Source organism: Sciurus carolinensis, chromosome 3, assembly GCF_902686445.1.
Source record: "Sciurus carolinensis chromosome 3, mSciCar1.2, whole genome shotgun sequence".
Classification (NCBI taxonomy): Eukaryota; Metazoa; Chordata; class Mammalia; order Rodentia; family Sciuridae; genus Sciurus; species Sciurus carolinensis.
This window is the reverse complement of record NC_062215.1, coordinates 123,659,933-123,683,724: the sequence shown is the minus strand read 5'-3', so window position 1 is coordinate 123,683,724 and position 23,792 is coordinate 123,659,933. Positions and strand designations below refer to the sequence as shown.

The 23,792-nt window shown below is 34.7% G+C and overlaps 1 protein-coding gene across 9 annotated transcripts in view; it reads left to right on the top strand.

Annotated features, from left to right (window-relative positions):
- The window catches only part of Gpr155 (G protein-coupled receptor 155), a 65,597-nt gene that overhangs the window by 36,104 nt on the left and 5,701 nt on the right, over positions 1 to 23,792 (top strand). For all 9 annotated transcript variants that reach the window (XM_047544678.1, XM_047544680.1, XM_047544679.1 and 6 more), the window contains 11 exons: positions 552 to 717; positions 1,554 to 1,709; positions 3,677 to 3,760; positions 4,375 to 4,492; positions 7,775 to 7,859; positions 7,955 to 8,045; positions 9,030 to 9,240; positions 15,647 to 15,751; positions 18,531 to 18,667; positions 20,412 to 20,507; positions 22,585 to 22,649. In XM_047544678.1, the coding sequence (XP_047400634.1) occupies positions 552 to 717; positions 1,554 to 1,709; positions 3,677 to 3,760; positions 4,375 to 4,492; positions 7,775 to 7,859; positions 7,955 to 8,045; positions 9,030 to 9,240; positions 15,647 to 15,751; positions 18,531 to 18,667; positions 20,412 to 20,507; positions 22,585 to 22,649 (1,314 nt within the window). The remainder of the gene's footprint in view (positions 1 to 551; positions 718 to 1,553; positions 1,710 to 3,676; positions 3,761 to 4,374; positions 4,493 to 7,774; positions 7,860 to 7,954; positions 8,046 to 9,029; positions 9,241 to 15,646; positions 15,752 to 18,530; positions 18,668 to 20,411; positions 20,508 to 22,584; positions 22,650 to 23,792) is intronic.

Genomic DNA, 23,792 nt, shown 5'->3' with positions numbered 1-23,792 from the left:
AGAGAGAGAGAGAGAGAGAGAGAGATTGAGAATTGTAAGATACATATTTTTTCTACTGGTTTTTAGAATTTTATTGGGCAGTATTATTACCATTTAAACCCCCAATCATAAAAAATATTCAGCTTTTTTTCTAAATAGGAATTTAGTACTTTTCTTAAAAGAAGTTCTTACTCCAAATGGTTAGTCTTTTTTTTTTCTTTTAATATTTCAGTGAACCAACAGAGGAAGCAAGATAGCAGCTATAACTGCAGATTTTACCAGTATTTTGCAAGAAAAATATTTTAGTATAGAAATAATGTTTCCTCCCTGATAATCCCCAATGTTGGAAGTATTTCTAGAATGTTGTGACACTTGAAATGGTTCCAAGCTGAATTCTCAGTTCTTTCAAAAAATGTTTGTAAGTAGGCATATACAGAATATATGCCTGCAAATAGATACACCTTCTGGGAAAGAACAGAAAAATAATCTAATGCCAAGTTCACAGTGAGTCTACTGTTGAGGGACAAGCATGCCTTGATACCAAGTAAATTATGCATTTCTTCTTTCTTCAGCTTGGTGCTTCCACTTCTGTGCAGAGAAATGGTGGAACTCTTGGACAAAGGTGACAGTGTAGTGAACCATACAAGTTTATCAAATTATGCATTTTTGTACGGTGTCTTTCCTGTAGCACCAGGAGTGGCTATCTTTGCAACACAGTTCAACATGGAAGTAGAGATTGTATGTATATACTACTTTCTTAGTTTGATTGTTTCTGTGGTAATAGAAAAATGACATTTTAAAACCCAGGAAGCAACATTCTTTCTATGATAATTTGATATCTCTAAGCTACCTCATTGTAAATAAGGAGGCATCGTGTAACATTATGTAACAGTAGTTATTTAATCTGAGGTCTTTATTCATTCTTGTTTTCTTATTAGTCTTTTTTTAGTTTCAAGTATTCTGTTTCTGTACTTATACTTAAGCCTAAAAATTATTTACAGAAGGGTAACTTTTGAAATCTTGAGGAAAAAAATATATTTTATCCACGATAATTTATCACCAGATGCAAAATACCACATAATCAACTGCAGCAAATACCTATAATCAGTGTCTAAGTGTATTATATCTACAGCATCAAAGAACTAAATTATTTAATGAAGGTCAGTTCCACTATGTACTCTGTAAAATGTTTGTGTGGTTATTTTTCTCTTTGAAAATTGCTTTTTTTGTCCTATACTTTATGAAATGGTATGGAAGGAAACTATAAGTTTAATTATATCATTAAAAGATCACTTTTTAGAACCTAAAAATAACAATGGAATTTCTAGTACTTGTAATATATAAACATTGATTTAATATAGATTGGAAGAGGAACCAAGGGAACTTACCTATGGTTTCTTTTAAGGACTTTCAGAAAGGTGAAATATGGTATTAGACAATATGTTGGATTCTATAGACTTTACTGACTCATTTATATTTCAGTTTTAGTGTTTTGTGGATATTTAAAGTTTAAGGTAATTATTTAAATGAGATTATGACTCCTTAATTTGATCTCAGTTTCTCATTTTTTGCAGATAACCTCAGGGATGGTAATAAGCACATTTGTGTCGGCTCCAATTATGTATGTTTCTGCCTGGTTATTGACCTTTCCCACTATGGACCCTAAGCCATTGGCATATGCCATCCAGAATGTTAGTTTTGATATAAGTATTATCAGCCTGGTCTCCTTGGTAAGTATATTTCAGTGTAAAATTGAATGGAAACTGCAGAATAAGTTTAAGAATAGTTTGGTAATAGAAAAAGATTTAAAAATTAGTTTCTTAGAAAATTAAGAAAGTTAAAGCCTGCTCATAAAATGTAATACCAACCTTTCAATTAAATGAGTTTTGTCTTTTCAATTGAGAGAGTTGTAAAGTGGACAAGGTGTGAGATTTAGTCAGACCTGGATTTGACTTCTGGCCCTATCACAAATTAGCTGTATATCTCTGGAAAATTAACTTAACCTCTCTATGCTTCAGTTTTCTCAGCTATAAAATAAAGATAATAATTTCACATATTTCTGTGGGTTGTTTTAAGGAATAAAGGAGATAATAAATGTGATAAACATGCTGTGAATGACGACTCACTATACAAATACTAGCTGTTGTAGAATCATGAGGTCAGAAGAGATCTTTGGGGCCATGTTCAATTGCCCATTTAATGTTAGTGACACTTTAGGTTGCTACTCGAATTGAATATATCTAGTTCAAATTAATTAATTAAGCATCTGACAACTACAGTATCTTATAGATCAACTTGCCTATTAAATTCAAACAATATTTTGGATAAAAAAGAAGACTGTTGAAGGAAAGGGGCTGGGGTGGGGATGATTATGTACATTGGCAACAAATAAATGTATGGTTAATGTGGCTTTTAATAAATTCTGCATCTGTCACATATCTTAAAATCTAAGCCTATTGATAGAACACTTTGGGAAAGAGATGATATAAACTTTATTGGCAATGATGGGAAAAAGAAGGAAATTAACTAGCATACTAACTTAGCCACTATGTAGATAAACTAGAAACCCAGATCTGGGACTTGGTACAGCATGTGGTTAGCATGCATAAGGCTTTGGGTTCAATCCCCAGCACAGCACAAAAAAAAAAAAAAAAAAAAAAAAAAAAAAAAAAGAAGAAGAAGAAAAAGAAGAAAAGAAACCTAATCCTTTTAAATATGAATAATGCAAGATGATAATTCTTACCATGGGTAGTATGTTTAAAGAAAGACAGGTTTGGAATCTTGAATTTCAATACCTTATAAGATACTATGGCAGAAATAAAAAAGGGAAAACTTTGGAATCGTGTATTATTATTTTTATTATCATTGCACCTCCACTAAAACTGTCCTGAATAATTGGCTGCAACCCAGTGTCCCTGACCCACAGCCATGGAAGATAAGTATAGTTAGAACATGGCCCTAGTTAAGACATTAGTTTTTAAAGACCATGTCATTTTCAGACAGTTAATTACTATGGAATCTCTCCATGTTATTTGTTTTACTTTGGATATAGTTATTTAACCAGGGGCACTATCACTGAGCCACATCACAACCCTTTTTTATTTTTTATTTTGAGACAGCGTCTCGCTAAATTGATTATCTTGCAAAGTTGCTGGGGCTGACTTTGAATGCGTGATCCTCCTGCCTCAGCCTCATATAGCTAGTTGCTAGGATTACAGATATGCACCACTATGCCTGGCTAAGATGATTTTTTTTTTAAATATTCTTAGTTGTAGATGAACACCATATCTTTATTTATTCATTTTTTATGTGGTGCTGAGAATTGAACTCACTAGGCAAGCATTCCAACCCTGAGCCACGACCCCAGCCCTAAGAGGATTCTTTAAAAATAATCATCATGCGGGCTGGGGATATAGCTCAGTTGGTGGAGTGCTTACCTTGTAAGCACAAGGCCCTGGGTTCAATCCCCAGCACCACAAAAAAAAAAAAAAAAAAAAAAGTCATGTAAAATAATCATCATGAAAAAAAAAAATCATCATGGAACTGGGGATATAGCCCAGTGTAGCACTTTCCTAGCATGCATAAGGCCCTGGGTTTGATCCCCAATACCACTAACAAGAGTTGATTAATATGTTATTTAACAAGTAATTATAAATACTTAGAAACATTAATAACTTTTGAAACTTTTGTCTTCAAGATCTGGTCTCTGGCTATTCTTCTCTTGAGTAAAAAGTATAAGCAGCTTCCTCATATGCTTACAACCAATTTACTCATTGCTCAGGTTAGTATATCTATAGATATTTAGAATTATTCAGGGCTTATTCTACTGTTCCTGAGAAAATTACTATGTTAGATTTTTCTAGTTACAAAGTCATAAGTACTATCAAATATAATCAATTAAAGTTTTATCATTAGTTTATGCCTAATATATTAAATATTGCAATAGGCCTTGAACTTTGAGACTAATAATGGCATTTGATAATAACTTTGCATTTTTAATAGGATTAATTGAATCATTAAAAATTGAACTCTCACAGTCTTATTTTTCTAGTTAGGTCTTTGCATGTCTCAAATCATAATGGAAAGAAGCTTAGCATTTTCTATATAAATCATTACTAAATATAAGGTTAATATTTAGAATGTGTTCATTATCTATTTCAATTGAACACATACATGGTTAAAGTCTCTGTATAAAAAGTTTTTATTACAAAGCTTGAAGTTTTCATATAACTAGTATGTGATAGTTGATAATTGATCAGAAATAATTTATAATGAATAATTTTATTTGCTGTGAATAAAACTTATACAAGTATAGTTGATTCAATAACTACTTTCTGTAATAATGTTGAATCATATAGTTTGCTTAGCTATTTACAAAGTCTTTTTTTTCTTTAGTCTATTGTCTGTGCTGGAATGATGATATGGAATTTTGTTAAAGAAAAAAATTTTGTTGGACAAATTTTGGTGTTTGTTCTATTGTACAGCTCCCTGTATAGCACCTACCTATGGACAGGTAAGTTGGATCATGAATGGATATCGAGGTGTGTTCCCCTTTCTCCCATGGCTTGAAGACCTCAGCTTCTAGTAATCTATTTGAAGTCTGGTAGTACAGGATCAAGGAGTTCACTCAGACAGATATGCCTGTTAACATGAATGAATAGTCTACAAAACTGGCTTCTGTTTCCTAATGTACTCTATTTCTCCTTGGGCTCAGCTCTTTCTAGTCACATGGTCCTTTTCCTTGGAGTCTTTGGCCAAAGGCCACTGTCCGCACAGCTCCCCTTTGGAGACACCAAGGGGCAGGTGCTGAAGGCAGGTGGAAGAGTAGAGAAAGAACAGAGGTGTGTGTGTCTCAGAGCTTACTACAAGAATTCCACTGAACTGCAAAATTGTGACTCTGCTTTATGCAAATTAATTGCCTTTTGGAGTCTCGGTTTCTTCACTTGTAAAGCTGGGTTATAGTATCTTACAGAGTTATTTTGAGGATGAAACAAAGTATGGATATTTATGTCTGCTTTGTGATAAGCACTCAATAAATGGACCTATATTAGTTATTAAGTAGAAGGAAAGAGGCAATGTAAGAATTAGAAAAGTAGGAGAATAAAAGTACATGGAAACAGGAGTCAATAAAACTGTTTCTCATTTCAAAATTGGCTCCAGAAGGGTATTCAAAATGTTTAAGCACATTGCTATTCTGAAGTATAACATTTATTTGGATGCCAACATTTTGGTTTTGTATTAAAAGTTCTGTCTGACTATTTTGTATTCATACCACAAATTTGAACCTGTAAAATTATATATAAAAGAAAATTGCATAATGGTTAAGTAAGTGTCAGGAAGTGGTTTCCAAGGACAGATCTTTCATTTCATGCCTTCAGGATCAAAACCAGGCCCATCCAACAGTCTTTTGAAGTGAAGCAACAATGAGGTGAGGAATTATAAAATGAAAAATTCAGGACAAACAGAAGATAGTTTGTGCTTCTTTTTTTTTTTTTAATTTGTTTTAGTGTTAATAGACCTTTATTTCATTTATTTATATGTGGTGCCGAGAATCGAACCCAGTGCCTCACACATGCTAGGCAAACACTCTACCCCTGAGCTACAATCCCAGTCCCTAGTTTGTGCTTCTTAAAGAGAGTATACCTTGCATAACATGAGTTTTCATGAAATGTTAAAAGAGCCTAGTGACTATACTTACAAATATAGACAGATCAACCTGATCTGTAATACCTAGGTTTATTCAGGTAAAATTTAGAATAAGAACAACAAATAAATCAATACATTTTTAAAAACCTCCCAATTTTCTCCAATACCTTCTTCAAGTATACATGTCAAAATCTATCCCAAGAAGTTATTCTGAATTCCCTGATTCTGATGAAGGTGAACTTTAACCTTCAGATTATTACGATAGAACAGAATTTTAGCTCCTAAAGTATATTTTTAAATATCCTGTTCATTTTCAGTTTTATTCATTTGCTTACCATCCTTACAAGTTTTGCCCTATCCACATACTACTGTTTTCTTCTTAAAGTTGACTAATTTTTTAATTCAATCAATTGAGGCCCATATCAATGAAATCCCAATTTCATATGCTAATTATAATTTTTCAAATGCCCATTAAATGCATAGCTAGTCAAAAAATCTCCATCTTCCTGCTATTTTAGTTTAAACCCTTAATTTTGCAAATTTGGAAAACAGGCCCTAAGAGTTCAACCCATTCAGGCAGGAGATTGCACAGCTTCCTCAGTGAGAAGCAGGGCTAGATTCTGCATTATTGAAAAAGCTTCCTTTCCCAAAGCAGGAATAATAAACATTAGAATTTTAAAGAGAGTAACAACACTGTAACACAGTTGGCATGGCTCTGTGATGGGTTACTTGTTTCCTTGACACTTTGAAAACCTGAAACTAGAGAGTGTACAAATATATTGATGGAGGAACGGTGGTAAAGACCTTGGTGTGGATAAATGTTAATTCTAGCGGTGTTATTTAATCTGTACAATCTTAAATCTAGGTATGAATTCTTTACATACAACTATAAAAGCATAGCACATTCATAGATTAGAGTCAAGCAAAACTACAAACCCAGTAATCTTAATAACATTAATTACCATAACAAAGGATCTTATGTTGCTAATGTAAATCTTAACTTGCAGTGTAAAAGGGAACTCAGTTCCCTGGTATTTTAATTTGTCTTTCCTTTACTTCCATATATTGGGTCATGACCTGGTTATCTCACTACTTTTCTTTCCTCAAATTACCTCAGAACTTTCATTTGGACTGGGTATTGTGGTATCATTTGGCCTTCACCTGTTGCAAACTTTTGGGGGAGGGTTGGGAGCGGTGGGGGACTAACCAGTGATTGAACTCAGAGGCACTTAACCACTGAGCCACATCTCCAGCCCTTTTTAAATTTTTTTGTTTTTTGTTTTAATTTTGAGACAGGTCTCAAAGTTGGTTAGGGCCTTGCTAAGTTGCTTAAGGCTGGCTTTGAATTTGCAATCCTCCTGCCTCCGCCTCCCAAGCCGCTGGGATCACAGGTGTGTGCCACCACACCTGGCTAACTTGTTACAAACTTAATATAAAACCAAATACAAGCTCTGAAATCATGAGACTGTACTTGATTATAAGGAGGGCATATAGATGATTATCATTGAAAATAAGCAAAAGACTTAAAATTTCTTAAAGATAGATTTTTTCCCCCATAACTTGACGTATATGTGATAGCAACCCCAGAGGTCTACAGATCTGAGTTTGAGAAACATTGAGAATTGGAAGAACTTACCTTGTCAAAAGGCTTAGTTTCTAGACTGGTCTGCCCTCTACTGGCTGTCTGACTTGGGCAAACCCTTGTTTCCGTGTCTATAAAATGAAGGTGTTCATTTGAAATAGAGGTTCCCTTCCAGCCCTAAGGTTCTAAGATTTTTATAGAATTTATTAAGCAGGATGTAACGTGTATGAATTTTGGGGTATAAGGTTTAAGGAAACTTGAAAACATTTGTGTCTGTATTAGGTTCACACCAGGTTTGTATTAAGCTCTATCAGCACACTTGATGTGAAGCATAACTTGTATGAGAATTGCTTATAGTTCTTACCACTGACAGAGTATGTTTTCTATGCAGCTAATTTTCTTTCAATTATATTTAGATTCCAATCATATATGTCAAAAGAATAAAATGATCAGAGCTTTTGGGGGAAAAAATCTGGATAAAGAAGCAATACAGAAGTCAAATGATTTTCAATTAGGAAAACATCAAGAATAGTGATTTCTCTTTCCATCTTTATTCCTTGTTCTTAGGCCTTCTAGCAGTTTCTTTGTTTCTTTTGAAAAAGCGAGAAAGTGTACAAATTCCTGTTGGAATCATCATAATATCTGGCTGGGGGTAAGTGAGTAGTTTTTTGTTTGCTTACATGTGTCCATATACACAGTTACTATTCATTCTCTTTCTTTCTCTCTCAATAACCCTTGTTATTATAGAATTCCTGCTCTCCTTGTTGGTGTTCTTTTGATAACTGGAAAACACAATGGAGATAGCATTGACTCAGCCTTCTTTTATGGAAAAGAGCAGGTGGGAAGAGTTTATTGGCAGTTCTGTTCTTGAGAACATCTCTTTTTAGCTTGTTAATGTACCTTGTTATACTTACATTGAAATTAACTTTAAAAATCTAAATTTTTGTAGTCTATGCTGGTGATCCTATCTTTGTCATACCTCAAACATGGTGAACATTTTACGTGCGAAGTCTATTTAGCTGAAGAATTCTAAGTGCTTGAACTTAATTGTTTCTTCTTAAAAACACTTATGAATTATGTTTCCTTTATTGGAGAAAAAGAGTGATTAATTTAAATCCATTTAACAAACTAGCAGTTATAATAAATGCCAAATTCTTCATTCTTAATACTATCAAAAATATAAATTCCAGAACACAATGTATCTGGGCAATGTGTACTTGAAAAGCTATAGAATAGGAAGCGTTTGGGCATGCTGAATTCTTCGGGGGTAGGACCCAAGAATGTGTTTTTTAAAACTTCCCTGAATGATTTTCATCTGTTACCCTTTTTTTTTCCCAGTTTTGTAATTTGAGTTTTTATGAGAATAAATAAGATGTACATGTAAAGGACTTAAACTAGTACTGGCATGTAGTTACTACTCATAAGTATTAACTATAATTAGTTATTTTACTATCATCATAAAATGTCTCAACTGAAGTATACTTGAACTACATAAGTAAAAACTCAGAATTAAAGTTTATAAGAAATTAGTCCATTACTTGTAAAGGAAACCAGTGGCTGTGTTGTTAATCAGCTGTTGTACAATGAAGCATCTAGAAAAATTATGTGATTATAAACAGACCCTGATTTCTCTTCAAGTACATTACTTATGTGTTCTTACCCATTCTTAAGAACCACTGTTCTAGAATATTTACAACTGTGCAGATGTAAATAAATTGTAGATAATAAATTTTTTCCATCAAAAAGTGCTCAATGTATTCTATTAAGATTACCAAGATGGAATTGTAAAAAGTGGCTTAATGTCTTTTTTTAACATCGGCAGATGATCACCACAGCAGTCACCCTGTTCTGCAGCATTCTGATAGCTGGTACATCACTCATGTGCATGAACCGCACCACCCAAGCAGGACACTATGAAGGTTTCGATCAGTCTCAGAGCCACAAAGTAGTGGAGCCTGGAAACACTGCTTTCGATGAGAGTCCAGCGCCAACAAACGAACCAGAACTTTTTACAAGTTCAATACCAGAAACAAGTATGTTACGTGCCTTTATAGCATGCAACCTAAGAGTTTTACTTACAAAGAGTTCCCTGAATTATTCTGAAAATCATAGTATTTGCCAAATTAAGAACATGAATCACAGTCAATAATAGGAAGAGTTTGCAAATTAATTAATTCCATTTTTCTTCGAAAGTCTGTTTGTGAGCAGTCTTTTGTTAAAATGTAGGACTTCCTGAGTAGAAAGTTCAGAAAGAAGTCACAATGCAAAGGAATGTCCTTCCTAGAAATCTTCACACATACATATGTTAATTTAACAACAGTGTATCAATAAAATGAACTAAAGGAGGCCTAATAAGAGGCTGGATTAATAATAGAAATTAGGCATCTGCAAACTAGAACACAGATCAAATCACACCAGAATGGTTTTTACCCTTTAAAAAAGGTTGAAGAAGAACAAATATTTTGTGACTATTGGAAATTATATAAAACTTAAACTTCATGTGTGTAATTTTATTAGAACATAGCCATGCTTATTGATTTATGCATTGTCTATGACTGCTTTTATGCTATAATAGCAGAGCTGATTATTGCAACAGAAACTGATTGGCCTGTAAAGCCTAAAATATTATCTAGCCCTTTATGGAAGATGTTTGCTCATTCTTGATATAAGTAAAAATATGATCCTAGCTAGTATATTTGTTAATAAGAATCAACAGTTGTTACAGGGTTTGCTTCAATTCATGAAGGGAAGTCAGCAATAGTGTATGCATTTTGGATGCATTGATGCATGTGGAAAGTTCATAGATAACAGACATTGTGCTCAGAAGCATGAATGATCATTTACAATATTTTGTTTAGAGAGTTTATGGAGGAGAGAGATGAGTAAAGTATAAGAAGAAAGAGTGACAACACAGATAGATGATAATTAATTTACCTTCAAAAGGAAGAAGATTCCACAAATCTTGCCATTTTACATTTCCTTTCTTCCTTCCTCACTTCCACTACAAACTTGGAAGTATATAAAAAAGTGATTAAAAACTTACCCTGGAGCTGTACTGCCTAGTTCCAAAGCCTGACTCCATGATTTACTGTCTGATCTTGGGCAAGTTCCCTTTGTTTCCCTTTCCATATCTGATTAATACCTATCCCATAAGAATGTGACTGGGGCCGGGCACAGTGGCACTCACCTATAATCCCGGCGGCGGCTCAGGAGGCTGAGGCAGGAGGAATGCAAGTTCGAGGCCAGCCTCAGCCTCAGCAACTTAGTAAAGCCCTAAGCAACTCAGTGAGTCTCTGTCTCTAAATAAAAATATTAAAAAGGACTGGGGATGTGGCTCAGTTGTTAAGTGCCTCTGGGTTAAATTCCCAGTACTGGGAAAAAAAAAAAAAAAAAAAGAATGTGACTGGATAAAATGAGTGAACATGTATAAAGCCTAGTACATAGTAAGTATGGATATATAATAGCTATTATTATAACATTTATTAATTTTTTAGAGAATTTTAAGTGTACTCTAGGAAAAGCAAGGTATTTTATATGACAAACTATGGCAAATCAAGTCAGTTGTATTTGAAACAAAGAGAGGAACTTAACAAAAGTACATTATCAAGATATCCAATAATATGAAACTTTTCCATTTTGAATCAACATGGCTCATTGAAGAGACTCCCAAGAGGCACACAAGAAAAAACACAAAGATACAGGGCAGATCCTGTCTTCTGAAGGGAAGACATCCTCACCCAGGGAAACCAGGCTCCTGTAGTCTCTAACATCAGACTCCTGCACGAAAGCCTCAGAGCAGGGTTCAGGCACTTTCCTTCTTCCTGCTGGAGAGCACTGTGGCCACATCCCTGAATGCCAACAGTCCCAAGGGCACCCATGTTCAGGTGTAGGGACCCCAAGACTCTGGAGGTGTAGGACCAGGGACTGCTAATATTTATTTTATTTTTATATGAGTATTACTGTTATTATTATTATTTTTTGGTACTAAGTATTGAACCCAGGGGTGCTTTACCACTGAGGTATAGCCCCAGTCCTTTTTATTTTTTATTTTGAGTCAGGGTCTCAATAAGTTGCCAAGGCTGGCCTCAAACTTGGAATCTTCCTGCCTTAGCCTCCAGAATCACTGGGATTTCAGGTATGCACAATTGCACACAGCTTATTATAACATTTTATTATAAAAGGAAGACATCAAAGTTTAAGACCAGTCTCAGCAACCTAGAGAGGCCCTAAGCAACTTAGTGAGACCCTGTCACAAAATAAAAAATAAAAGGGGAGGGATATAGATCAGTGATAAATTGCCCCTGGTTAAATCCCCAGTACCAAAAAAAAAAAAACAAACGAAGAAGAAGACATCCATACAGTAAGGAATTCAAATACTGTAAAAGACAATTAAAAGAGAAGCTAAACTCTTGCCCTCCCTTGCCTTCAGTCCTACTCCCCAGAGATATTTTATGGCTTATTTATCACCTAGAAATTTTATTTCTCTTTCTTGTTTTTATTTACCTACATTGTAGAATCATACAATGCATAATGTTCTGCAACTTCTACAAAGGTAATGAAATATGAGATAACAATTTTTCTCCTCAGAGAACTGTAAGAAACTCAGTAAAGCTTGAGCTCAGCGTACATATGGGGAAGAGGTCAAAGATAAAGTTGGAAAAGCAAGCAGATACAGAGGGCATTCTATGTGATTGTAAAATGTAAAGGTTTTATCCTACTGGTAAAGAGTCATATTAGCAGCTTTTGCAATAGGCTAGGCATGATACGGGGACTATATAGGGCAGTAGGTGCAGAATGGACTGAACAGGTCAGACTCAGAAGCTGTATCTGATTGACTTGCAGTCAGAAGTTGGTGAGAGCTAATGGAGGACCTGAAGATAACTTCCAGAAATCTGGTGTTAGTGAATGTGATTGTGGGTTACTGTCTAAGAAAGGGAATTTTTTAGGTGAAGATGAGTTCAATTTTGAGCCTCTACAGTTGAAATACATGAGGCACCAAAGACACATTCTAGATTCTCAGTATGTATCTTAAAACAGTATGCATCTTAAAATAGTATGTTTAGATCTAAGGTATTCTAGGTATCACATTTTTTAGTAAAGCACTAAATAGTTGTCAAATATTTGTTGACTGAGTGAAGAATATAAAGAATCATTCCTACCTTAACTTAGAGAAACTTTTATTTTACATTTAATTTACATTAGTTTCTATAGCAGCCAGATTACTCTGATGACTTCATCCTGAATTTATAAGCAATCTAAAAACCTGGGTCCCCCCCTTTACCGCATACATTATTACTAAAAAGTGTCTCTTCAATCCTGATTTTGTGCAACTAACTTTTAAAAGTCGAAGATAGGACTTTAGTATTTATTGAACTTATCATGATTGAGATTCCTTTGTGCCTTGATTTGTCATCAACTATGTGAATTTATTTATTATTTGTTATTTAAAATATTAAATACAGAGAACAGGGTAGGAAATTTAGAGTTACTAAAGGTTAACATATTGTCATATTTGCATCAGACATTTTTCTTTTAACAAGAAATAAAACATTAAAGATGAATCTTTACACCCCACCCCATTCTTGTTAACCACAGAGGTAACCACTACTATGAATTTGCTCTGTGTCCTTCCAGAGAAGAGTTTTATTATGCTTTTACAATACATATGTTTTTCTTCAATAATATTTTCTATGTTTTTAGATTTTATATAAATCTTAAACTGCAATTGGCTTAATGTTCTCAATAATTCTTGAGGTCTTTCTCTGTTGAAGAAGCATTCAATTATATGAATATACCAAATTTTATTCACCCATTTTCCTACTGAGGGATATTTAGGTTTCTTTAAAAATATTTTTCTATTAGAAACAAGGCTGCAGTCAACATCTTTATTCACATCTCCTTGAGTACACATCAGGTAATTTCTGAGTCATAGAGATAGATATATTCTCATGGCTTCAATGTCAACCCTCTGTATCTGGTTCTTAAAGTTGTTTCTCTAATCTGATCCTTTTATGTAGGTCCAGTCCCAGATTTGCTGCTGCCTTCACATACATTGCTTACATCTCTTCCTGAACATGTAGCCCCCACTTGTTTATTCCTTTTTTCAGGTGTACTCAAACTTTAACAATTCCGTTTCTGTTGGAGGTTCCCTCATCATTCTGTTTCCCTCTCAGGCAATTTAGCCTTTTGGAGCAGGCAGTTCTCCCTCTGCAGGGTCCTTCATCTACCCCTGATCTTCATTCCCCACTGTGGCCTCCAGTCTTTCTGCTGAATTCTTGTAATTCCTTCCTAACTGGGCTACCTGTCTCCCATCATTCCCTGCTCCAGGCTGTTTTACGTGAAATGGCTAAATCTTGCTCACAGAGCTCTGATCACATAGACTCCTGATGCAGGTCTAGGAGGATCTTGCAGGGGGACAAGGTTCAGACTCCTGTATATGGTGCTCAAGACCTTCCACAATCCAGCCATGCCCTGCTCAGGCCCAGTTCTGCCTCCTCTCCCTTCAGCCCTCCTCTCTCTCCACTACTGAGCTCTCCGTGCTTTGCCTCAAACTGGCATTCATATTATCATACCTCTTTTCATGCTTTTACTTCATGACCTTTAAACCCAAGCCCACTAGTTTCTTTGTGTTAGGTAATTCATAATTATATCATCAGAATTTCATTCAAGTTTCTTGACCACTTTCCTTTAGAAAACTGAAATTCAAGAATTGAATATTCAACAGCTGACTTCCATGGGCCTAGAGTACTGCTCTGATCATGTCCAAGCTCTTTCCTACCTTACTTTCTTGGAAGAATCTTGCAAGTATCCTACAAACTCATATTCTGTTTGTTTTCAGGCAGAGCTTGAAGACCACCTGACCTCCAGCTGGCTGTGTCTTTCTCTTCCACAGGTGTTTTAAAACTAGCTACCAAAGGCCAGACATCATTATCTGTGGGAACACTGAACTAAGAGTCTTAGGCCCAGAGACTTGCTGCTACCTCTTTACCTGTTATTTAAAAATAACAAATGAACTTTACAATAGATTTTCTTTAAATCCCATCATTATCATCTCCAGCAAGAAAACTAACTTGAACCTATAATACAAATAAATAGAGAGCAAGATGGTACCTATACATTATCTCTCTAAGAAACCTGTGATGTTTATATTTCCTTCTCCTCTTATCTCACTATTTTATAATTGCTTTTTAAGTTGTTTTTATAACAACTGTTTTTATAACCCACTAGACTATGAGTGCTTTGTCTGATTTGTCTGTCTGATAGACTGCCTGGGCATGGTGGTGCAATCCCAGCTACTCAGGAGGCTGAGGCAGGAGGATTGCAAATTCAAGGCCAGCCTCAGCAACTCAGCAAAACCCTGTCTCAAAATGAAAAATAAAAAGGGGTTGTGGATGTAGTTCAGTAGTAAAGTGCTCCTCAGTTCAATATCTAATACTGAAAAGAAAATGAGCTGATTTAAATTTTCAAGTTTCTGAAGAAGTCTGGGCTAGATAATCTATTTTCTATTATTCTGTGGTTCTGTTTTAACCTTGAGATTGCATCATTATCTTAAATTTAGAAAGGGCATTTGTAATGGCTATTTTAGATTGCAGTTTTGTTACTCTTTAATACTTTTAAGAACATCATTGAAGAATTTAAGCTTATTGTCAATGAAAAGTCATGCCTGGGAATTATTCATTTTTCTAGCATATTAAATTTTAATAGTTTATCACTGAAGTTATTATTCAATTATAATCCATGTCAAGGAGTGCCATGTCTATTTAAGTGTGAAAGGTTTTAAAGGGCACAATGTATTCTATAATTATATAGAGGAAAAAATTACAGTTCTATAGCAGATGTCTCAGTGTGACTTCTATAAACCAACCTGCCTATAAACCTGCAAGAGATTTTCAGCAGTACACATTTGAAAAGAAAAACATGTATCATTGTTTTTACTAATAGGAGACAGACTCTTGAAAGAAGTAATTTCAAGCTGAACTTAAAAAGCAGTAGAGTGGGATAACTGGGTCAAATAGTAGTTTCACTCCAAGTAAGTAGAACAAATAAAATAAAATAAAATAGTTTTTTAAAAAAAGCAGGAGAGAATTTAATCAGCCTAGGTCTTGATGGGACTTGTGGAAGACTGTCAAGAATTGTCCTGAAAGAAGGAAAGACTTTTTGTTGAATAGCAGGAGTGTCAGGATAGGAAGAGAGGCCAAGTCATAGACAACTATCAGTTTAGACTGAGTTTGAATTTTCCACAGGAACCAATAGAGCATTAGTATGTGTTTTTGAAGAGTGATTAAATAAAAACTGTGTTTTAGGAAAGTAAATTTTTAGTTCCCAAAGTACAGTGGAAATAAAATAGCAATGTAGACTTTGGTTTGTTTGGAATTTCTTGAACTTGTCCATTTCTGTTGTGGCTGGGCTCTACCCTCACGTTATTTTATCTATATACAGGTTGCTGCTCTTGCTCCATGGGGAATGGTGAATTACGCTGCCCATCAATAGAGCCAGCAGCAAACACGAGCACCAGTGGGCCTGTGACTCCTTCATTTGAGAAAAGTAAGTGCCCTGGGATATGAGGAAGGGCATGAGGAGCAAGAGAGCCCTTGTCCTTGTGCCTCAAGAGACCCCTACATAAGATTTCTACAGAAGCTATAACACTACAGTACGCTGTTTGAGAATAGTCTCAAATAAGATGGGGGAAAATGCTAATAGGATAATAGTTATGCAGAGAGAACACTCATTTTAAAAATATAAAGTTCTTATAGGATAGTAATAGGTAATAGCGCGCGCACACACACACACACACACACACACACATTTTGTAATAAATTAACTCAAGTGATAAACCCAAGAAATTTACCCTGAAAATATTACTATTTTGGTATTTTTTTCTTATTTTAGAAGCTGAGACTTTCCCCCCGTCATTAACCCTTACAACCAGGACTAATTCATTAGTGCTTAATTATATATGCTTAAATATGCCTTTTTTTAAAAATATGAAAACAACTGTAAAAGTAATAAACTTGTGGCATGTGAGACTAAATCACACTTTTTCTGAATTTTGTATTATTTAAAACTGAACATACTTATATGGAATTGGAATTGCAGTGCACTTTGTTGATTTTGCTTATTTAAGAGAACCTCGCCCTAATGCTCTTTGTGATGAAGCATCTGCCAACTGCATTATTGCTAAAAGTATATGTCTTTATATAAGAAATGTTGTGAGGATTGTAAAAAAATTATGAGTGAAAATCACTTGGCATTGTGTAAGTATACATGGTAAATGCTCATTAAATGTAGTACTGGCAATAGTTGTTATTCAGGTGGCATTTATATTTGGCTGCTATCTGCTGGCTAGGAATGAATCTTAAGTAATAGAATTTAGGCTTCCAAATATCAGATATTCAACCTTCATTAATTTTTTCTAATAGGAACCCCCTTCTTGCATTCAGTTAAATTATCTTAAGTTTTTATTTATGTGTTTTTTTGTAGCGTTTCTTTACGTGAGACTTCCCAAGGCTTTCTTCCTTACTTTTTTCTCTCTACCCAAGATAACAGTAAAATCATTTCTGCTTCTCAAAATATCCCTTGCCTTTGTTTATATGTCATTTTCTTCATTACTAATATGATTCATTATACTATAGGGGCTTTTAAAATGTTCTGATCATGTTTTGCAAAAATCATATAGAAAGAAAGCCATCCTATATGGACTTCATCTAACCATATAATTTAATATTGCTCTTAAGCGTGAAATAAAGAAAGCCTAAAGGAAATCAAACCATGGACAAATGAGAATTTCTAAAGCTTAACAACATAATTCATCTCCCCACTCCCAGCTATTGCACAAAGGCAAAATAAATATTACATTTAGATTGCTGAATGGCAACAATATGGGAAAAGGCAAATGAAAAAACAGTAAAATTTATTTTATTCATTTCAATAATATGTGTACATTATACTTTAAAACCAGATTTTTCATAAAGTTTATACATATATACACATATGTATATAATTCTCAAAATTTTTTATACATAGATATTATGTTAGTCACCTTTCCATAACTGTGGCAAAATACTTGAGATAATCAGCTTAATAAGGGAAAAGGTTTATTCTGGCTTATAGTTTAGGAGGTTTCATCCCATGGTCAGTTGGTCCAGGTGCTTTGGGCCTATTGCAGCATAGTACATCATGGTGGGAGCATGTGACAGAGGAGCTGCTCACCTCATGGCAGCCAGGAAGCGAAGAGAGAAAGAAAAGGAGGGGATGGGGTCCCAATATATTCTTCAAGAGCACATCCCCAATGACCTAATTTTCTTCATACTCCTTACCTGCCTCCTAAAGGTTTCACAACCTCACAACAGTGAGGTTTCACAACAGTGCTTCAGACTTGGGACCAAGCCCTTTATACCTGGGCCTTTGGAGGACATTCAAGAGCCAAACGATAGCAGATATATACAAATAATTTTTATTAAAATGGAATCATACTACAGAAATAGTTTGGTGACCTACTGTCTTTTTACTTAGCAACATTGTGAACTTTCCCCCTGCCATTAACTGTTATGCTAGACCACAGTTAGTGGTTGTATATATCCTTACCTTAAAAATGGCCTTAGGAAATAGAGATTTTTATTTTTAGGATAAGAGCTATAAAATTGTGGGTTTTTAATCATTAACTTGTATAAGGCTGCATGTTAGACTGGGCATGTATTGTGCAAAAATTTTTCATTTACTTATACCATCATAAACAAAGTGGAACTGAAGTAGAAAAACAAGTTTCTTATGAAAGATCCCTCACCCCTGTTTCAGGCCAGAGAAGAGTCAGGTCTGTGATTTGGGTTTGGTCTCATATGTGAACAAAACATGTACAGACCTAGTTGGTAACTTACAAGGCCTTTTGTAAGGCAAATTTTAAACTCAGAAAAGGCAGGAGTTAATAGTAAATTTGTTTTATAGTTAGTCAAAATAGGTTATTCATGACCACAATGTAGATTTACTGTAGGTGAAACAGGTATTAATTTAGGCTTTTAAATTTTTATATATAATTATATGATGTATATTAATATATAATTATATAACATAAATTATATAGATAGAAAACACTGGTGAATGGTATAAAAGGGAACTATTACATACCAGTGTTTTTTTCAGATAAAAACACTACAACTAAAACTCTCAAACAACATGATGGCGCTCTCCTCCGATTTCATCGAAAATTATATACTGATTCTTAGCTGAATGTGCTTTTTTGTTGTTTCTCTTAGGAAGTCATTATAAATTTAAAATGCATTCAAATAAAAAGCTCTGATTACAAATTGTTGTGCTTACTGTTTCATAGATGATCACTGTGTGAGTCGCTGTAACTCCCAGAGCTGCATATTAGCCCAGGAAGAAGAACAGTATCTGCAGAGTGGAGACCAGCAACTGACTCGACACGTCTTGCTGTGTTTACTTCTCATTATTGGCCTGTTTGCTGTAAATGTTTCTTCTGGTTTTGTGTGGAGCCTAGTTCTTTAAATGTCTGGCAGGGGTTTTATTCAGGCATCTGGGAGAAACTTAGTTGCTACTTTTCAGAAGTATAGTGGCTAGGCCATCTGAATTCTAATCTCATTTTAAGTGTTTTTGTGGGGAGGGGAGAATCATTCACATTACTCTATTGCCTAAGTGTTCCAGTAGCCTGTTCTACTTAGAATTACTTATTAATTCTGTGTGCTGAACCTAAATTTGGTAAATCAGATATCTCCATCATGTGTCCAAGGATTAGTTATTCCTAACAATGCTTGACTGACCAAAGTGGACAAATGCCCATGTTATCTCTCACAAAGTATTTCTCAGATAAATTAATTTTGAAGAATAAAATTGAATTATGGAAAGCAACCTAACTATTTCATACAGTAGAGAAAATAGGAAAAATACCCATCATATTACTGCCATCTAACTTTTTTTTTGGCAGGGTGGGGGTTGCTGGAGATCAAACCCAGGATATCACACATTCTAGACACAACCTCTACCACTGAGTTTCACCCTTGGCCCCTGCCTTTGAATTTTTTTTAAAACACATTTTTTATGGTTCTAATAATACATATATTTATAACCTGCTTTTTCACTTACCTCAAGCATTTTCAGAGTGTTCATAACTCATACTTTAAATAGTTCCCCAGTTAACATTAGGAGAGCCATATTATAATTTATTCAACCATTTCTTTATGAATTGTTCCTAGCTTTTCAAACTACTCTAATAAACTTCTCCATGCATTACATTTCCTAGTGATATATTCCCAAACTTGAGAAACATGGATCCAAGAGTATATTTCTGTGACTTTAGATGTATTATACTAATTTGTTTTTCAAAGGGTAGATAGTATAGATTTATAAAGTGCTCTCACTAATATTGAATATTGTAATTTGAGGGGGAGGTGATACTAGAGGATTTAACCCAGACATGCTTTCTATATCCCTGGCATTTTTATATTTTATTCGGAGATAGGGTCTAGCTGAGTTGCTGAGGCTGGTCTTGAACTTGTAATCCTTCTGCCTCAACCTCCAAAATTACAGTGATTACAAGCATGTGCAACCACAGACAGCATAATTTAATTTGAATAATTAAGTGAAATACAGCACTTTATGTTAAGGCATGCATTTCTTTAATTACTAACAGTTTTTATTAGCTGTATGTCCTCTTTTGTGAATTATCAGTTATTATAATTTTTTAAAGATGATTTAAGTGTAACCTGCCTAGAGGTGGGAGATAGGCCATATAACCTATGAACCCTTTCACACAGAATGCTTGTTACATAGTATGATATCAGCCAGCTACACTTTATCTGCTGTTTAAGAACAGAAGTCAAAAAAATAAGAAATGCTGCCAAGAATTGCTGCTTAGTGATATAATTATTTTAATTGTGTAGAACTAATTTTAAAATCAGTCCTGTCTTAGGCTAGTCGGCAGTCCTGGTGTATTATGTAAGCCTCTGTATTATGGCTCATGTCTTCTTGCTTCAAATCTGATCAGAATAGATGCTGTTTGAATGACATCTGTCAAGAGAAGCGGTTGAAACCTCTTGTTTGAAAGACAAAGCCTCTATATTCTCTCCGTGTTTTTCCCTTTAGTCTTTCCCCCCCTAATTATTAGGTAGAAAAGTTATTGTACTTTGCTCTGGATGGAGAAAAATGATTAGCATGTTTCATTTTAAAGTATTCTTTTTTCTTTTCTTTACAGAATCTTTCCAGTTGTTTATGGTGGCTATTCAACCAAGAGCCTGGAAGACTATATGTTGAGTTACAGTTTTTCTGTGCTGTGTTTAACTTTGGCCAGGTATTTATTTACCAAAACTTTTGAGGGTTTTTTTTCTTTCCAGATGAGTTGAATGCAGAGAAGGGTATGCGGATGTTGTTGTTTTCTTCTAAATCAAAGGGGTTTAGTTTGTTTGCCAGCTGCTGGTATACATGACAGCTGACAGCTGCTGCCTGTCTTCTAGTAGAGATGAATTATTATATTGGTTAAAGTCATCAGAATGTATATTGAGTGTTTCAACCAGCAACACCAAATAGTTTTTTTGCTTTGATTTTGAGATAAAGAATGGTAATTTAAGCAGGGACAAGATGTCCTAAGTTCTTTTTAAACTTTTTGTGATCTTAAAAACTCACTTTGAGAAAAATGATTCACCTTCTCTTAAAGAATTTAGCCACTTAAATGGATAAGTATCATTTCATTTACATTTTGAACAATAGATACTTAAATCTTTTCTTTAAAATCATGTGGTGTGTAAATAAAATTTTAGTCAGGGGTAATAGTTGTCTTTCCTTGAGAGTTATTTCTGTGCCAAACATTGTTAAGCAATTTACATATGTCACTTAAACATCACAGAATACTTGCAACATAGATGTTATCCCCGGTTTAAAAATTAGAAAACTAAAATTCCATGAAAAAGTAATATAAAAGGTGCTATTGTCTTTGTTAATGACACTATTAAAATACATATTTAACAATAAGTTACATTTTACATACTGGAAAGTATTTTTACATGCATATTCAAAATTTGATATTTTCATGAACTTTTTTTTTTAATTGATCCTGGGGATCAAACCTAAAATATTGCATATGCTAGGCAAGTGCTCTATCACTGAACCACATCCTCAGCCTTTACTTTTTAATTAGAGAATACTTATCCTTCATCCAGTAGATCGAGTATCAGTTTGAAAAAATGTTTGCCTACTAAATGTAAAATACTTTGCCATGAGTTAGTTAAGATTTCTCAACAAATGCTCCTGCAATATTTTTCCTAACATTAGTATTGTAAAGTATTTCCAGTTTGTTTTGCCATTATTGTGGGAACAAAATGGTTGTATCTAAAGGGGCAAATTGCCTCAATCAGCTTATTACAGACAAATATGAGCTTCCCCAAAGCGACATAATACCTATATCTCACATTGTGATTTGGCCTCATATCTAAGAATTATAAAATACTAGGTTGAAAAAAAATCAGTCTTCTATAGCTCATGCATTCAGAAAGCCACTTCAAGCTTGGCCCTCCCAGTCCTGGGGCTGAGAAAGCTTCATTGCACAGCACTTTGTCATGAACTGAGTTAGTGCCAGGAATGTTGCACTTAAAATGCTGCCCACACAACTTATGTCTCAAGTAGTTCAAGGGAGTGAGAGACACACAAACCCCACTCCCATCCCATTTTCCTCTTAGGAAGTGGAGAAAGATATTCCCTCCTGACTGTTTATAGTTTGGGGGTAAAGAAAATTAGGCCCTTCGTGTAATGCTATATTGCATTCTCCATCCCACCTCCTACCAACCTGCACCCCCACTATGCCTCACAAATGGTAGCACAGCCCCCTTTCCCCCCAAGTAGTCCTAAATCCTCCTGATCTGTGACTGATATCTGGTGCCAGTTTGCCTTATCACCCCAACTCCTTCAAGCTCTTTCTCTACCACTAGCCAGTATCACTTCACATAAATTCTGTTCAGTTATTATAATTGGATATTACAGCACTTATTAGTTATGTAATTTATAAAGTTTCAACAGAAAAACAATATCTAAGCACAGTGGGATATATTTTTTCAAAAAGAAGAAAACAAAGACATAATAAGCCTTAAATATTTTCATTCTTCTTTAGTGAGCTGTCATACAAATATGGTTGCTCAGAACTGGTTTTTTATCACCCAAGATAATTAGGATAGAATGATTGGGAAGAAGCAGCAAGTATCACGTCTGCTTCCAGGTACTGAACTTTAAGAGGACCTACTTTGTATACTCCATTTGAAATGTTGCTCTAATCACACTATAGGTTTGCCTCCTCAAGCACTAAATTTGGTGATTTCCTTAACCTGGTCTTAAAATTGTATTGTTGCAGCCAGAAAAAATAATTTTGTTTTCTTCTTTAGGGATTTATTTCCTTTGGAATCTTTGGATTGGACAAACATTTAATCATCCTACCTTTCAAAAGAAGGTAAATTTAGTTTTGAAATAAATTCCTATATCCCTAAATTTGATGACTGATATTTTTATACCTTTCACACAAAGGTTATCTGTTGATTCACATAGTTGTAAATAATTGCAGAGAGAATGTAGGGAGAACTGTTATAAATTGAGCAATATAATTTGCATTTTAACAAGAACTGAGGGACCCTGATTTCTATCTATGTCATTAGCTACATAAAGTTAAATAAAACTTGAACATGTCTTTAGAAAGAGAAGTAGTAAGTAGTGTGCCCCCAAAGGTACATATTTGATTATCTTTCTCCTTTGACAACAAGATTCCTCCTTCTATCAAACTAATTTATAGAAAACTCAAGTATTCTTTCTAAATTGTTTTATTGGCTTAGTAAAGGATTTCTTTGAATTAAGATCAAGAATTTAAGAAAAATATCAAGTAGAACATACTGCAACTTGTGGGTGGGAGGAAAAGGCAGGGGGACAAATCTTTGTACTTCATTTGCTTTCAAAGTCAAAATTAGTAGAAACTATAAGTGCTAATGGAATTCATCCAACCTACTCTATGAAAAGTGCCCAGTAAACAGTATCTCTTCTTCTTTCTTTCTTCTCCTTCATCATCATCACTAAGATTTCATTGCTAGGGTCATAATCATTTCATGAAGGAAAAGCATAATAAGAAAGTTATTGAACTTTGTTATCAGCTTCATAATATGAAATAATACTCAACAGTGCTATTGTGTGGGCTGGCAGAAACAAAACCAGTCTGTACTACAGAGCCCAGTATTTGTCTCTGTGATACCAAAATTTAAAAGTGATTGAGTAAACTTCAGGATGTGGTAGTGTATGCCTGTAATCCCAGCGGCTCAGGAGGCTGAGGCAGGAGGATCAAAAGTTCACAGCCAACCTCAGCAATAGTAAGGCACTAAGCAACTCAGCAAGACCCTGTCTCTTAAATAAAATACAAACTAGGGGGCTGGGGTTGTGGCTCAGTGGTAGAGCACTTGCCTTGTATGTGTGAGACAGTGGGTTCAATCCTCAGGACCACATAAAAATAAAGGTATCATATCCATTTACAACTAGAAAAATAATTTAAAAAAATACAAAATAGGTCTGGGGATGTGGCTCAATGGTTGAGTTCCCCTGAGTTCAATCCCCG